We start from the raw sequence: 18,216 nt of genomic DNA on the forward strand, positions 1-18,216 counted from the left end.
GGGAAGGGTCGCTACGCCTCTGTCTTAATGCAAGTCCAATCCATACATCCAAAAGAAACCCGCACCCCAGGAGAAACCCGCACCCCAGACCTTAGGAGAAACCCACGCCCCAGACCTTAGGAGAAACCCACGCCCCAGACCTTAGGAGAAACCCAGACCCTAGGAGAAACCCACGCCCCAGACCATAGGAGAAACCCAGACCCTAGGAGAAACCCACGCCCCAGACCATAGGAGAAACCCACGCCCCAGACCATAGGAGAAACCCACGCCCCAGACCATAGGAGAAACCCACGCCCCAGACCATAGGAGAAACAGCTTGGTAGAACCAAGCGGGTCTTTGCCTGGCATTGTTTGAACCTAACAAATCTAAAATATCATGACCAGCACTATCAAACGTCAGCCCTATCAAATCTAAAATATAATTATTATAATCGGTTTCTTACTCTGTATCATGAGTCGTTGGACGTTCGGGTAAGAATAATGGAATCGCTTGAAACATCTTTGTCTTGCAAGTGTTTTAGCACTTTTTTTTTATACACGTGTGGGTCAGAAAGTAAACACCCACACCGTACACACACACACACACTTCCAGCTGTATAAATAAGGCTCCACGCTCCCAGTACCGCAAAGACGAATGTTAAACAGAATGCGTTGCTCCATGGCTCTCGTGTGGCTGCTCTGGCTTGTAACAGGTGAATCCAACTTTCTAAATTATTTTTCATAATCTAGCAAGCCTAGGCGTTGACTAGGATAATTAAAATAGTGTTGGGCTCTGAAATATCTAGCATATGTTAATATCGCATTTAGTTTCATTTGACGACATTTGTCTAGAGGAGATGTGATGTTTAATGGGTGTGATGTGATGTCTACTGGGTGTGATGTGATGTCTACTGGGTGTGATGTGATGTCTACTGGGTGTGATGTGATGTCTACTGGGTGTGATGTGATGTCTACTGGGTGTGATGTGATGTCTACTGGGTGTGATGTGATGTCTACTGGGTGTGATGTGATGTCTACTGGGTGTGATGTCTACTGGGTGTGATGTGATGTCTACTGAGTGTGATGTCTACTGGGTGTGATGTGATGTCTACTGGGTGTGATGTGATGTCTACTTGGTGTGATGTGATGTCTACTGGGTGTGATGTGATGTCTACTGGGTGTGATGTGATGTCTACTGGGTGTGATGTGATGTCTACTGGGTGTGATGTGATGTCTACTGGGTGTGATGTCTACTGGGTGTGATGTGATGTCTACTGGGTGTGATGTCTACTGGGTGTGATGTGATGTCTACTGGGTGTGATGTCTACAGGGTGTGATGTGATGTCTACTGGGTGTGGTGTGATGTCTGCTGGGTGTGATGTCTACTGGGTGTGATGTGATGTCTACTGGGTGTGATGTGATGTATACTGGGTGTGATGTCTACTGGGTGTGATGTGATGTCTACTGGGTCTGATGTCTACTGGGTGTGATGTCTACTGGGTGTGATGTGATGTCTACTGGGTGTGATGTGATGTCTACTGGGTGTGATGTGATCCCTACTGGGTGTGATGTGATCCCTACTGGGTGTGATGTGATGTCTACAGGGTGTGATGTGATGTCTACTGGGTGTGATGTGATGTCTACTGGGTGTGATGTCTACTGGGTGTGATGTGATGTCTACTGGGTGTGATGTCTACTGGGTGTAGATGTGATGTCTACTGGGTGTGATGTGATGTCTACTGGGTGTGATGTGATGTCTACTGGGTGTGATATGATGTCTACTGGGTGTGATGTGATGTCTACTGGGTGTGATGTGATGTCTACTGGGTGTGATGTCTACTGGGTGTAGATGTGATGTCTACTGGGTGTGATGTGATGTCTACTGGGTGTGATGTGATGTCTACTGGGTTTGATGTGATGTCTACTGGGTGTGATGTCTACTGGGTGTAGATGTGATGTCTACTGGGTGTGATGTGATGTCTACTGGGTTTGATGTGATGTCTACTGGGTGTGATGTCTACTGGGTGTGATGTCTACTAGATGTGATGTCTACAGGGTGTGATGTGATGTCTACTGGGTGTGATGTGATGTCTACTGGGTGTGATGTGATGTCTACTGGGTGTAGATGTGATGTCTACTGGGTGTGATGTGATGTCTACTGGGTGTGATGTGATGTCTACTGGGTGTGATGTGATGTCTACTGGGTGTGATATGATGTCTACTGGGTGTGATGTGATGTCTACTGGGTGTGATGTGATGTCTACTGGGTGTGATGTGATGTCTACTGGGTGTGATGTGATGTCTACTGGGTGTGATGTGATGTCTACTGGGTGTGATGTCTACTGGGTGTGATGTCTACTAGATGTGATGTCTACAGGGTGTGATGTGATGTCTACTGGGTGTGATGTCTACTGGGTGTAGATGTGATGTCTACTAGATGTGATGTCTACTGGGTGTGATGTGATGTCTACTGGGTGTGATGTCTACTGGGTGTGATATGATGTCTACTGGGTGTGATGTGATGTCTACTGGGTGTGATGTGATGTCTACTGGGTGTGATGTGATGTCTACTGGGTGTGATGTGATGTCTGCTGGGTGTGATGTCTACTGGGTGTGATGTGATCCCTACTGGGTGTGATGTGATGTCTACTGGGTGTGATGTGATGTCTACTGGGTGTGATGTGATGTCTACTGGGTGTGATGTGATGTCTACTGGGTGTGATGTGATGTATACTGGGTGTGATGTGATGTCTGCTGGGTGTGATGTCTACTGGGTGTGATGTGATGTCTACTGGGTGTGATGTGATGTCTACTGGGTGTGATATGATGTCTACTGGGTGTGATGTGATGTCTACTGGGTGTGATGTCTACTGGGTGTGATGTGATGTCTACTGGGTGTGATGTGATGTCTACTGGGTGTGATGTGATGTCTACTGGGTGTGATGTGATCCCTACTGGGTGTGATGTGATGTCTACTGGGTGTGATGTGATGTCTACTGGGTGTGATGTGATGTCTACTGGGTGTGATGTGATGTCTACTGGGTGTGATGTGATGTCTACTGGGTGTGATGTGATGTCTACTTGATGTGATGTCTACTGGGTGTGATGTGATGTCTACTGGGTGTGATGTGATGTCTACTGGGTGTGATGTGATGTCTACTGGGTGTGATGTGATGTCTACTGGGTGTGATGTGATCCCTACTGGGTGTGATGTGATGTCTACTGGGTGTGATGTGATGTCTACTGGGTGTGATGTGATGTCTACTGGGTGTGATGTCTACTGGGTGTGATGTCTACTGGGTGTGATGTGATGTCTACTGGGTGTGATGTGATGTCTACTGGGTGTGATGTGATGTCTACTGGGTGTGATGTGATGTCTACTGGGTGTGATGTCTACTGGGTGTGATGTGATGTCTACTGGGTGTGATGTCTACTGGGTGGGTGTGATGTCTACTGTGTGTGATGTGATGTCTACTGGGTGTGATGTGATGTCTACTGGGTGTGATGTGATGTCTACTGGGTGTGATGTGATGTCTACTGGGTGTGATGTCTACTGGGTGTGATGTGATGTCTACTGGGTGTGATGTGATGTCTACTGGGTGTGATGTGATCCCTACTGGGTGTGATGTGATGTCTACTGGGTGTGATGTGATGTCTACTGGGTGTGATGTGATGTCTACTGGGTGTGATGTGATGTCTACTGGGTGTGATGTGATGTCTACTGGGTGTGATGTCTACTGAGTGTGATGTGATGTCTACTGGGTGTGATGTGATGTCTACTGGGTGTGATGTGATGTCTACTGGGTGTGATGTGATGTCTACTGTGTGTGATGTGATGTCTACTGGGTGTGATGTGATGTCTACTGGGTGTGATGTCTACTGGGTGTGATGTGATGTCTACTGGGTGTGATGTCTACTGGGTGTGATGTCTACTGGGTGTGATGTGATGTCTACTGGGTGTGATGTGATGTCTACTGGGTGTGATGTGATGTCTACTGGGTGTGATGTGATGTCTACTGGGTGTGATGTGATGTCTACTGGGTGTGATGTGATGTCTACTGGGTGTGATGTGATGTCTACTGGGTGTGATGTCTACTGGGTGTGATGTGATGTCTACTGGGTGTGATGTGATGTCTACTGGGTGTGATGTGATGTCTACTGGGTGTGATGTCTACTAGATGTGATGTCTACAGGGTGTGATGTGATGTCTACTGGGTGTGATGTCTACTGGGTGTGATGTGATGTCTACTGGGTGTGATGTGATGTCTACTGGGTGTGATGTGATGTCTACTGGGTGTGATGTCTACAGGGTGTGATGTGATGTCTACTGGGTGTGATGTGATGTCTACTGGGTGTAGATGTGATGTCTACTGGGTGTGATATGATGTCTACTGGGTGTGATGTCTACTGGGTGTGATGTGATGTCTACTGGGTCTGATGTCTACTGGGTGTGATGTCTACTGGGTGTGATGTGATGTCTACTGGGTGTGATATGATGTCTACTGGGTGTGATGTCTACTGGGTGTGATGTGATGTCTACTGGGTGTGATGTGATGTCTACTGGGTGTGATGTGATGTCTACTGGGTGTGATGTGATGTCTACTGGGTGTGATGTGATGTCTGCTGGGTGTGATGTCTACTGGGTGTGATGTGATGTCTACTGGGTGTGATGTGATGTCTACTGGGTGTGATGTCTACTGGGTGTGATGTGATGTCTACTGGGTGTGGTGTGATGTCTACTGGGTGTGATGTGATGTCTACTGGGTGTGATGTCTACTGGGTGTGATGTGATGTCTACTGGGTGTGATGTGATGTCTACTGGGTGTGATGTCTACTGGGTGTGATGTGATGTCTACTGGGTGTGATGTGATGTCTACTGGGTGTGGTGTGATGTCTACTGGGTGTGATGTCTACTGGGTGTGATGTCTACTGGGTGTGATGTGATGTCTACTGGGTGTGATATGATGTCTACTGGGTGTGATGTCTACTGGGTGTGATGTGATGTCTACTGGGTGTGATGTGATGTCTACTGGGTGTGATGTGATGTCTACTGGGTGTGATGTGATGTCTACTGGGTGTGATGTGATGTCTGCTGGGTGTGATGTCTACTGGGTGTGATGTGATGTCTACTGGGTGTGATGTGATGTCTACTGGGTGTGATGTCTACTGGGTGTGATGTGATGTCTACTGGGTGTGGTGTGATGTCTACTGGGTGTGATGTGATGTCTACTGGGTGTGATGTCTACTGGGTGTGATGTGATGTCTACTGGGTGTGATGTGATGTCTACTGGGTGTGATGTCTACTGGGTGTGATGTGATGTCTACTGGGTGTGATGTGATGTCTACTGGGTGTGGTGTGATGTCTACTGGGTGTGATGTCTACTGGGTGTGATGTGATGTCTACTGGGTGTGATGTGATGTCTACTGGGTGTGATGTGATGTCTACTGGGTGTGATGTGATGTCTACTGGGTGTGATGTGATGTCTACTGGGTGTAGATGTGATGTCTACTGGGTGTGATGTGATGTCTACTGGGTGTGATGTGATGTCTACTGGGTGTGATGTGATGTCTACTGGGTGTGATGTCTACTGGGTGTGATGTGATGTCTACTGGGTGTGGTGTGATGTCTACTGGGTGTGATGTCTACTGGGTGTGATGTGATGTCTACTGGGTGTGATGTGATGTCTACTGGGTGTGATGTGATGTCTACTGGGTGTGATGTGATGTCTACTGGGTGTGATGTGATGTCTACTGGGTGTGATGTGATGTCTACTGGGTGTGATGTGATGTCTACTGGGTGTAGATGTGATGTCTACTGGGTGTGATGTGATGTCTACTGGGTGTGATGTGATGTCTACTGGGTGTGATGTGATGTCTACTGGGTGTAGATGTGATGTCTACTGGGTGTGATGTGATGTCTACTGGGTGTGATGTGATGTCTACTGGGTGTGATGTGATGTCTACTGGGTGTGATGTGATGTCTACTGGGTGTGATGTGATGTCTATTGGGTGTGATGTCTACTGGGTGTGATGTGATGTCTACTGGGTGTGATGTGATGTCTACTGGGTGTAGATGTGATGTCTACTGGGTGTGATATGATGTCTACTGGGTGTGATGTGATGTCTACTGGGTGTGATGTGATGTCTACTGGGTGTGATGTGATGTCTACTGGGTGTGATGTGATGTCTACTGGGTGTGATGTGATGTCTACTGGGTGTGATGTGATGTCTATTGGGTGTGATGTCTACTGGGTGTGATGTGATGTCTACTGGGTGTGATGTGATGTCTACTGGGTGTGATGTCTACTGGGTGTGATGTGATGTCTACTGGGTGTGATGTCTACTCGGTGTGATGTGATGTCTATTGGGTGTGATGTCTACTGGGTGTGATGTGATGTCTACTGGGTGTGATGTGATGTCTACTGAGTGTGATGTGATGTCTACTGGGTGTGATGTGATGTCTACTGGGTGTGATGTCTACTGGGTGTGATGTGATGTCTACTGGGTGTGATGTGATGTCTACTGGGTGTGATGTGATGTCTACTGGGTGTGATGTGATGTCTACAGGGTGTGATGTGATGTCTACTGGGTGTGATGTGATGTCTACTGGGTGTGATGTGATGTCTACTGGGTGTGATGTGATGTCTACTGGGTGTGATGTGATGTCTACTGGGTGTGATGTGATGTCTACTGGGTGTGATATGATGTCTACTGGGTGTGATGTCTACTGGGTGTGATGTGATGTCTACTGGGTGTGATGTGATGTCTACTGGGTGTGATGTCTACTGGGTGTGATGTGATGTCTACTGGATGTGATGTGATGTCTACTGGGTGTGATGTGATGTCTACTGGGTGTGATGTCTACTGGGTGTGATGTCTACTGGGTGTGATGTGATGTCTACTGGGTGTGATGTGATGTCTACTGGGTGTGATATGATGTCTACTGGGTGTGATGTCTACTGGGTGTGATGTGATGTCTACTGGGTGTGATGTCTACTGGGTGTGATGTGATGTCTACTGGGTGTGATGTCTACTGGGTGTGATGTCTACTGGGTGTGATGTCTACTGGGTGTGATGTGATGTCTACTGGGTGTGATGTCTACTGGGTGTGATGTCTACTGGGTGTGATGTGATGTCTACTGGGTGTGATGTCTACTGGGTGTGATGTGATGTCTACTGGGTGGGATGTCTACTGGGTGTGATGTCTACTGGGTGTGATGTGATGTCTACTGGGTGTGATGTCTACTGGGTGTGATGTGATGTCTACTGGGTGTGATGTGATGTCTACTGGGTGTGATGTGATGTCTACTGGGTGTGATGTCTACTGGGTGTGATGTCTACTGGGTGTGATGTGATGTCTACTGGGTGTGATGTGATGTCTACTGGGTGTGATGTGATGTCTACTGGGTGTGATGTCTACTGGGTGTGATGTGATGTCTACTGGGTGTGGTGTGATGTCTACTGGGTGTGATGTGATGTCTACTGGGTGTGATGTCTACTGGGTGTGATGTCTACTGGGTGCGATGTGATGTCTACTGGGTGCGATGTGATGTCTACTGGGTGCGATGTGATGTCTACTGGGTGTGATGTGATGTCTACTGGGTGTGATGTCTACTGGGTGTGATGTGATGTCTACTGGGTGTGATGTCTACTGGGTGTGATGTCTACTGGGTGTGATGTGATGTCTACTGGGTGTGATGTGATGTCTACTGGGTGTGATGTGATGTCTACTGGGTGTGATGTGATGTCTACTGGGTGTGATGTGATGTCTACTGGGTGTGATGTGATGTCTACTGGGTGTGATGTGATGTCTACTGGGTGTGATGTGATGTCTACTGGGTGTGATGTCTACTGGGTGCGATGTGATGTCTACTGGGTGTGATATGATGTCTACTGGGTGTGATGTCCACTGGGTGTGATGTCTACTGGGTGTGATGTGATGTCTACTGGGTGTGATGTGATGTCTACTGGGTGTGATGTGATGTCTACTGGGTGCGATGTGATGTCTACTGGGTGTGATGTCTACTGGGTGTGATGTCTACTGGGTGTGATGTCTACTGGGTGCGATGTGATGTCTACTGGGTGCGAAGTGATGTCTACTGGATGTGATGTGATGACTACTGGGTGTGATGTGATGTCTACTGGGTGTGATGTCTACTGGGTGTGATGTCTACTGGGTGCGATGTGATGTCTACTGGGTGTGATGTGATGTCTACTGGGTGTGATGTCTACTGGGTGCGATGTGATGTCTACTGGGTGTGATGTGATGTCTACTGGGTGTGATGTCTACTGGGTGTGATGTCTACTGGGTGTGATGTGATGTCTACTGGGTGTGATGTCTACTGGGTGTGATGTCTACTGGGTGCGATGTGATGTCTACTGGGTGTGATGTGATGTCTACTGGGTGTGATGTCTACTGGGTGTGATGTGATGTCTACTGGGTGTGATGTGATGTCTATTGGGTGTGATGTCTACTGGGTGTGATGTGATGTCTACTGGGTGTGATGTCTACTGGGGGTGATGTCTACTGGGTGTGATGTGATGTCTACTGGGTGTGATGTGACGTCTACTGGGTGTGATGTTATATCTACTGGGTGTGATGTGATGTCTACTGTGTGTGATGTCTACTGGGTGTGATGTGATGTCTACTGGGTGTGATGTGATGTCTACTGGGTGTGATGTGATGTCTACTGGGTGTGATGTGATGTCTACTTGGTGTGATGTGATGTCTACTGGGTGTGATGTGATGTCTACTGGGTGTGATGTGATCCCTACTGGGTGTGATGTGATGTCTACTGGGTGTGATCTGATGTCTACTGGGTGTGATGTGATGTCTACTGGGTGTGATGTGATATCTACTGGGTTTGATGTGATGTCTACTGGGTGTGATGTGATGTCTACTGGGTGTGATGTGATGTCTACTGGGTGTGATGTCTACTGGGTGTGATGTTATGTCTACTGGGTGTGATGTGATGTCTACTGGGTGTGATGTGATGTCTACTGGGTGTGATGTGATGTCTACTGTGTGTGATGTCTACTGGGTGTGATGTCTACTGGGTGTGATGTGATGTCTACTGGGTGGGTGTGATGTCTACTGGGTGTGATGTCTACTGGGTGTGATGTGATGTCTACTGGGTGTGATGTGATGTCTACTGGGTGTGATGTATACTGGGTGTGATGTGATGTCTACTGGGTGTGATGTGATGTATACTGGGTGTGATGTGAAGTCTACCGGGTGTGATGTGATGTCTACTGGGTGTTGTGATGTCTACTGGGTGTGATGTGATGTCTACTGGGTGTGATGTGATGTCTACTGGGTGTGATGTGATGTCTACTGGGTGTGATGTGATGTCTACTGGGTGTTGTGATGTCTACTGGGTGTGATGTGATGTATACTGGGTGTGATGTGAAGTCTACCGGGTGTGATGTGATGTCTACTGGGTGTGATGTGATGTCTACTGGGTGTGATGTGATGTCTACTGGGTGTGATGTGATGTCTACTGGGTGTGATGTCTACTGAGTGTGATGTGATGTCTACTGGGTGTGATGTCTACTGGGTGTGATGTCTACTGGGTGTGATGTGATGTATACTGGGTGCGATGTGATGTCTACTGGGTCTGATGTGATGTCTACTGGGTGCGATGTGATGTCTACTGGGTCTGATGTGATGTCTACTGGGTGCGATGTGATGTCTACTGGGTGTGATTTCCACTGGGTGTGATGTCTACTGGGTGCGATGCGATGTCTACTGGGTGCGATGTGATGTCTACTGGGTGTGATGTCTACTTGGTGTGATGTCTACTGGGTGTGATGTGATGTCTACTGGGTGTGATGTGATGTCTACTGGGTGTGATGTCTACTGGGTGTGATGTGATGTCTACTGGGTGTGATGTGTTGTCTACTGGGTGTGATGTGATGTCTACTGGGTGTGATGTGATGTCTACTGGGTGTGATGTCTACTGGGTGTGATGTGATGTCTACTGGGTGTGATGTGATGTCTACTGGGTGTGATGTCTACTGGGTGTGATGTGATGTCTACTGGGTGTGATGTGATGTCTTCTGGGTGTGATGTGATGTCTACTGGGTGTGATGTGATGTCTACTGGGTGTGATGTGATGTCTACTGGGTGTGATGTGATGTCTACTTGGTGTGATGTGATGTCTACTGGGTCTGATGTGATGTCTACTGGGTGTGATGGGATCCCTACTGGGTGTGATGTGATGTCTACTGGGTGTGATGTGATACTACTGGGTGTGATGTGATGTCTACAGGGTGTGATGTGATGTCTACTGGGTGTGATGTGATGTCTACTGGGTGTGATGTGATGTCTACTGGGTGTGATGTGATGTCTACTGTGTGTGATGTCTACTTGGTGTGATATGACGTCTACTGAGTGTGATGTGATGTCTACTGGGTGTGATGTGATGTCTACTGTGTGTGATGTCTACTGGGTGTGATGTCTACTGGGTGTGATGTGATGTCTACTGGGTGGGTGTGATGTCTACTGGGTGTGGTGTGATGTCTACTGGGTGTGATGTGATGTCTACTGGGTGTGATATGATGTCTACTGGGTGTGATGTCTACTGGGTGTGATGTGATGTCTACTGGGTGTGATGTCTACTGGGTGTGATGTGATGTATACTGGGTGTGATGTGAAGTCTACTGTGTGTGATGTCTAGTGGGTGTGATGTCTACTGGGTGTGATGTGATGTCTACTGGGTGTGATGTGATGTCTACTGGGTGTGATGTCTACTGGGTGTGATGTGATCCCTACTGGGTGTGATGTGATGTCTACTGGGTGTGATGTGATGTCTACTGGGTGTGATGTGATGTCTACTGGGTGGGTGTGATGTCTACTGGGTGTGGTGTGATGTCTACTGGGTGTGATGTGATGTCTACTGGGTGTGATATGATGTCTACTGGGTGTGATGTGATGTCTACTGGATGTGATGTCTACTGGGTGTGATGTGATGTCTACTGGGTGTGATGTGATGTCTACTGGGTGTGATGTGATGTCTACTGGGTGTGATGTGATGTCTACTGGGTGTGATGTGATGTCTACTGGGTGTGATATGATGTCTACTGGGTGTGATGTCTACTGGGTGTGATGTGATCCCTACTGGGTGTGATGTGATGTCTACTGGGTGTGATGTGATGTCTACTGGGTGTGATGTGATGTCTACTGGGTGGGTGTGATGTCTACTGGGTGTGATGTGATGTCTACTGGCTGTGATGTCTACTGGGTGTGGTGTGATGTCTACTGGGTGTGATATGATGTCTACTGGGTGTGATGTCTACTGGGTGTGATGTGATGTCTACTGGGTGTGATGTGATGTCTACTGGGTGTGATGTGATGTCTACTGGGTGTGATGTGATGTCTACTGGGTGTGATGTGATGTCTACTGGGTGTGATGTGATGTCTACTGAGTGTGATGTGATGTCTACTGGGTGTGATGTGATGTCTACTGGGTGTGATGTGATGTCTACTGGGTGTGATGTCTACTGGGTGTGGTGTGATGTCTACTGGGTGTGATGTCTACTGGGTGTGATGTCTACTGGGTGCGATGTGATGTCTACTGGGTGTGATGTGATGTCTACTGGGTGTGATGTGATGTCTACTGGGTGTGATGTGATGTCTACTGGGTGTGATGTGATGTCTACTGGGTGTGATGTGATGTCTACTGGGTGTGATGTGATGTCTACTGGGTGCGATGTGATGTCTACTGGATGTGATGTCTACCGGGTGTGATGTGATGTCTACTGGGTGGGTGTGATGTCTACTGGGTGTGATGTGATGTCTACTGGGTGTGATGTCTACTGGGTGTGATGTGATGTCTACTGGGTGTGATGTGATGTCTACTGGATGTGATGTCTACTGGGTGTGATGTGATGTCTACTGGGTGTGATGTGATGTCTACTGGGTGTGATGTGATGTCTACTGGGTGTGATGTGATGTCTACTGGGTGTGATGTGATGTCTACTGGGTGTGATGTGATGTCTACTGGGTGTGATGTGATGTCTACTGGGTGTGATGTCTACTGGGTGTGATGTGATGTCTACTGGGTGTGATGTGATGTATACTGGGTGTGATGTGAAGTCTACTGTGTGTGATGTCTACTGGGTGTGATGTCTACTGGGTGTGATGTGATGTCTACTGGGTGGGTGTGATGTCTACTGGGTGTGGTGTGATGTCTACTGGGTGTGATGTGATGTCTACTGGGTGTGATGTCTGTTGGGTGTGATGTGATGTCTACTGGGTGTGATGTGATGTCTACTGGGTGTGATGTATACTGAGTGTGATGTGATGTCTACTGGGTGTGATGTGATGTCTGCTGGGTGTGATGTGATCCCTACTGGGTGTGATGTGATCCCTACTGGGTGTGATGTGATCCCTACTGGGTGTGATGTGATCCCTACTGGGTGTGATGTGATGTCTACTGGGTGTGATGTGATGTCTACTGGGTGTGATGTGATGTCTACTGGGTGTGATGTGATGTCTATTGGGTGTGATGTGATCCCTACTGGGTGTGATGTGATGTCTACTGGGTGTGATGTGATGTCTACTGGGTGTGATGTGATGTCTACTGGGTGTGATGTGATGTCTACTGGGTGTGATGTGATGTCTATTGGGTGTGATGTGATGTCTACTGGGTGTGATGTGATGTCTACTGGGTGTGATGTGATGTCTACTGGGTGTGATGTGATGTCTACTGGGTGTGATGTGATGTCTACTGGGTGTGATGTCTACTGGGTGTGATGTGATGTCTACTGGGTGTGATGTGATGTCTACTGGGTGTGATGTGATGTCTACTGGGTGTGATGTGATGTCTACTGGGTGTGATGTGATGTCTACTGGGTGTGATGTGATGTCTATTGGGTGTGATGTGATCCCTACTGGGTGTGATGTGATGTCTACTGGGTGTGATGTGATGTCTACTGGGTGTGATGTGATGTCTACTGGGTGTGATGTGATGTCTACTGGGTGTGATGTGATCCCTACTGGGTGTGATGTGATGTCTACTGGGTGTGATGTGATGTCTACTGGGTGTGATGTGATCCCTACTGGGTGTGATGTGATGTCTACTGGGTGTGATGTGATGTCTACTGGGTGTGATGTGATGTCTACTGGGTGTGATGTGATGTCTACTGGGTGTGATGTGATCCCTACTGGGTGTGATGTGATGTCTACTGGGTGTGATGTGATGTCTACAGGGTGTGATGTGATGTCTACTGGGTGTGATGTGATGTCTACTGGGTGTGATGTGATGTCTACTGGGTGTGATGTGATCCCTACTGGGTGTGATGTGATGTCTACAGGGTGTGATGTGATGTCTACAGGGTGTGATGTGATGTCTACTGGGTCTGATGTCTACTGGGTGTGATGTCTACTGGGTGTGATGTGATGTCTACTGGGTGTGATGTCTACTGGGTGTGATGTCTACTGGGTGCGATGTGATGTCTACTGGGTGTGATGTGATGTCTACTGGGTGTGATGTGATGTCTACTGGGTGTGATGTGATGTCTACTGGGTGTGATGTCTACTGGGTGCGATGTGATGTCTACTGGGTGTGATGTGATGTCTACTGGGTGTGATGTCTACTGGGTGTTATGTCTACTGGGTGTGATGTGATGTCTACTGGGTGTGATGTCTACTGGGTGTGATGTCTACTGGGTGCGATGTGATGTCTACTGGGTGTGATGTGATGTCTACTGGGTGTGATGTCTACTGGGTGTGATGTGATGTCTACTGGGTGTGATGTGATGTCTATTGGGTGTGATGTCTACTGGGTGTGATGTGATGTCTACTGGGTGTGATGTCTACTGGGGGTGATGTCTACTGGGTGTGATGTCTACTGGGTGTGATGTGATGTCTACTGGGTGTGATGTGACGTCTACTGGGTGTGATGTGATGTCTACTGGGTGTGATGTGATGTCTACTGTGTGTGATGTCTACTGGGTGTGATGTCTACTGGGTGTGATGTGATCCCTACTGGGTGTGATGTGATGTCTACTGGGTGTGATGTGATGTCTACTGGGTGTGATGTGATGTCTACTGGGTGTGATGTGATGTCTACTTGGTGTGATGTGATGTCTACTGGGTGTGATGTGATGTCTACTGGGTGTGATGTGATCCCTACTGGGTGTGATGTGATGTCTACTGGGTGTGATGTGATGTCTACAGGGTGTGATGTGATGTCTACTGGGTGTGATGTGATGTCTACTGGGTGTGATGTGATGTCTACTGGGTGTGATGTGATGTCTACTGGGTGTGATGTGATGTCTACTGGGTGTGATGTGATGTCTACTGGGTGTGATGTGATGTCTACTGGGTGTGATGTGATGTCTACTGGGTGTGATGTGATGTGATGTCTACTGGGTGGGTGTGATGTCTACTGTGTGTGGTGTGATGTCTACTGGGTGTGATGTGATGTCTACTGGATGTGATGTCTACTGGGTGTGATGTGATGTCTACTGGGTGTGATGTGATGTCTACTGGGTGTGATGTATACTGGGTGTGATGTGATGTCTACTGGGTGTGATGTGATGTATACTGGGTGTGATGTGAAGTCTACTGGGTGTGATGTGATGTCTACTGGGTGTGATGTGATGTCTACTGGGTGTGATGTGATCCCTACTGGGTGTGATGTGATGTCTACAGGGTGTGTTGTGATGTCTACTGGGTGTGATGTGATGTCTACTGGGTGTGATGTGATGTCTACTGGGTGTGATGTGATGTCTACTGGGTGTGATGTCTACTGGGTGTGATGTCTACTGGGTGTGATGTCTACTGGGTGTGATGTGATGTCTACTGGGTGTGATGTCTACTGGGTGTGATGTGATGTCTACTGGGTGTGATGTGATGTCTACTGGGTGTGATGTCTACTGGGTGTGATGTGATGTCTACTGGGTGTGATGTGATGTCTGCTGGGTGTGATGTCTACTGGGTGTGATGTCTACTGGGTGTGATGTGATGTCTACTGGGTGTGATGTGATGTCTACTGGGTGTGATGTGATGTCTACTGGGTGTGATGTCTACTGGGTGTGATGTCTACTGGGTGGGATGTGATGTCTACTGGGTGTGATGTGATGTCTACTGGATGTGATGTGATGTCTACTGGATGTGATGTGATGTCTACTGGATGTGATGTCTACTGGGTGTGATGTGATGTCTACTGGGTGTGATGTGATGTCTACTGGGTGTGATGTGATGTATACTGGGTGTGATGTGAAGTCTACTGTGTGTGATGTCTACTGGGTGTGATGTCTACTGGTTGTGATGTGATGTCTACTGGGTGGGTGTGATGTCTACTGGGTGTGATGTGATGTCTACTGGGTGTGATGTGATGTCTACTGGCTTTGATGTCTACTGGGTGTGATGTGATGTCTACTGGGTGTGATGTGATGTCTACTGGGTGTGATGTATACTGAGTGTGATGTGATGTCTACTGGGTGTGATGTGATGTCTACTGGGTGTGATGTGATCCCTACTGGGTGTGATGTGATGTCTACTGGGTGTGATGTGATGTCTACTGGGTGTGATGTGATGTCTACTGGGTGTGATGTGATGTCTACTGGGTGTGATGTGATGTCTACTGGGTGTGGTGTGATGTCTACTGGATGTGATGTCTACTGGGTGTGATGTGATGTCTACTGGGTGTGATGTGATGTCTACTGGGTGTGATGTATACTGGGTGTGATGTGATGTCTACTGGGTGTGATGTGATGTATACTGGGTATGATGTGAAGTCTACTGGGTGTGATGTGATGTCTACTGGGTGTGATGTGATGTCTACTGGGTGTGATGTGATCCCTACTGGGTGTGATGTGATGTCTACAGGGTGTGATGTGATGTCTACTGGGTGTGATGTGATGTCTACTGTGTGTGATGTGATGTCTACTGGGTGTGATGTGATGTCTACTGGGTGTGATGTGATGTCTACTGGGTGTGATGTCTACTGGGTGTGATGTGATGTCTACTGGGTGTGATGTGATGTCTACTGGGTGTGATGTGATGTCTACTGGGTGTGATGTGATGTCTACTGGGTGTGATGTGATGTCTACTGGGTGTGATGTGATGTCTACTGGGTGTGATGTGATGTCTACTGGGTGTGATGTGATGTCTACTGGGTGTGATGTGATGTCTACTGGGTGTGATGTGATGTCTACTGGGTGTGATGTATACTGAGTGTGATGTGATGTCTACTGGGTGTGATGTCTACTGGGTGTGATGTCTGCTGGGTGTGATGTGATGTCTACTGGGTGTGATGTGATGTCTACTGGGTGTGATGTGATGTCTACTGGGTGTGATGTATACTGAGTGTGATGTGATGTCTACTGGGTGTGATGTGATGTCTGCTGGGTGTGATGTGATCCCTACTGGGTGTGATGTGATGTCTACTGGGTGTGATGTGATGTCTACTGGGTGTGATGTGATGTCTACTGGGTGTGATGTGATGTCTACTGGGTGTGATGTCTACTGGGTGTGATGTGATGTCTACTGGGTGTGATGTGATGTCTACTGGGTGTGATGTCTACTGGGTGTGATGTCTACTGGGTGTGATGTCTACTGGGTGTGATGTGATGTCTATTGGGTGTGATGTCTACTGGGTGTGATGTGATGTCTACTGGGTGTGATGTGATGTCTACTGGGTGTGATGTCTACTGGGTGTGATTTGATGTCTACTGGGTGTGATGTGATGTCTACTGGGTGTGATGTGATGTCTACTTGGTGTGATGTGATGTCTACTGGGTGTGATGTGATGTCTACTGGGTGTGATGTGATCCCTACTGGGTGTGATGTGATGTCTACTGGGTGTGATGTGATGTCTACTGGGTGTGATGGGATGTCTACTGGGTGTGATGTGATGTCTACTGGGTGTCCCATGTATGTGCATGAGATTTCAGTCACAAACTATTTACGTACATCAGTTCGTAGATGGCTGTAACATTATCTGTGTGACTTTTGAGTTATCCACAGCTCAGTTTGTGACTAGTTTTCCTGTTCTGAATTAGTTACAGACCTTGACTAATTAGTTCACAACTTGTCGTAGTGGAGTAATCACTCATATAACCAATGACATCTCTTAATCTCCAGAGTAGCTTGACCCATTTAACGAATGACATCTCTAAATCTTCAGAGTAACTTGACCCATTTAACCAATGACATCTCTAAATCTTCAGAGTAACTTGACCCATTTAACGAATGACATCTCTTAATCTTCAGAGTAACTTGACCCATTTAACCAATGACATCTCTAAATCTTCAGAGTAACTTGACCCATTTAACCAATGACATCTCTAAATCTTCAGAATAACTTGACCCATTTAACCCAATGACATATCTAAATCTTCAGAGAAACTTGACCCATTTAAACAATGACATCTCTAAATCTTCAGAGTAACTTGACCCGTTTAACCCAATGACATATCTAAATCTTCAGAGTAACTTGACCCATTTAACCAATGACATCTCTTAATCTTCAGAGTAACTTGACCCATTTAACCAATGACATCTCTAAATCTTCAGAGTAACTTGACCCATTTAACCAATGACATCTCTAAATCTTCAGAATAACTTGACCCATTTAACCCAATGACATATCTAAATCTTCAGAGAAACTTGACCCATTTAACCAATGACATCTCTAAATCTTCAGAGTAACTTGACCCGTTTAACCCAATGACATATCTAAATCTTCAGAGTAACTTGACCCATTTAACCAATGACATCTCTAAATTTTCAGAGTAACTTGACCCGTTTAACCCAATGACATATCTAAATCTTCAGAGTAACTTGACCCATTTAACCAATGACATATCTAAATCTTCAGAGTAACTTCACCCATTTAACCCAATGACATATCTAAATCTTCAGAGTAGCTTGACCCATTTAACCAATGACATCTCTAAATCCACTTACCCCACCCTACCCACCCAGTTACCCCACCCAGTTACCCTACCCTACCCACCCAGTTACCCCACCCTACCCACCCAGTTACCCCACCCTACCCACTCAGTTACCCCACCCTACCCACTCAGTTACCCCACCCTATCCACTCAGTTACCCCACCCTACCCACCCAGTTACCCCACCCTACCCACCCAGTTACCCCACCCTACCCACCCAGTTACCCCACCCTACCCACTCAGTTACCCCACCCTACCCACTCAGTTACCCCACCCTACCCACTCAGTTACCCCACCCTACCCACTCAGTTACCCCACCCTACCCACTCAG

General features: G+C 47.4%; 1 protein-coding gene across 2 annotated transcripts in view; it reads left to right on the plus strand.

The window, feature by feature from the left end:
• The first annotated feature begins 633 nt into the window (after window positions 1–633).
• LOC131948698 (xaa-Pro aminopeptidase 1) overlaps window positions 634–18,216 on the plus strand; it is a 29,415-nt gene continuing 11,832 nt past the window's right edge. For both annotated transcript variants that reach the window (XM_059310364.1, XM_059310365.1), the window contains exon 1: window positions 634–692. In XM_059310364.1, the coding sequence (XP_059166347.1) occupies window positions 635–692 (58 nt within the window). In that variant the 5' untranslated portion in view covers window position 634. The remainder of the gene's footprint in view (window positions 693–18,216) is intronic.

This window comes from Physella acuta, unplaced genomic scaffold (genome assembly GCF_028476545.2).
Source record: "Physella acuta isolate Inbredline_101_S28 unplaced genomic scaffold, ASM2847654v3 ptg000658l, whole genome shotgun sequence".
In the NCBI taxonomy this organism is placed as follows: domain Eukaryota; kingdom Metazoa; phylum Mollusca; class Gastropoda; family Physidae; genus Physella; species Physella acuta.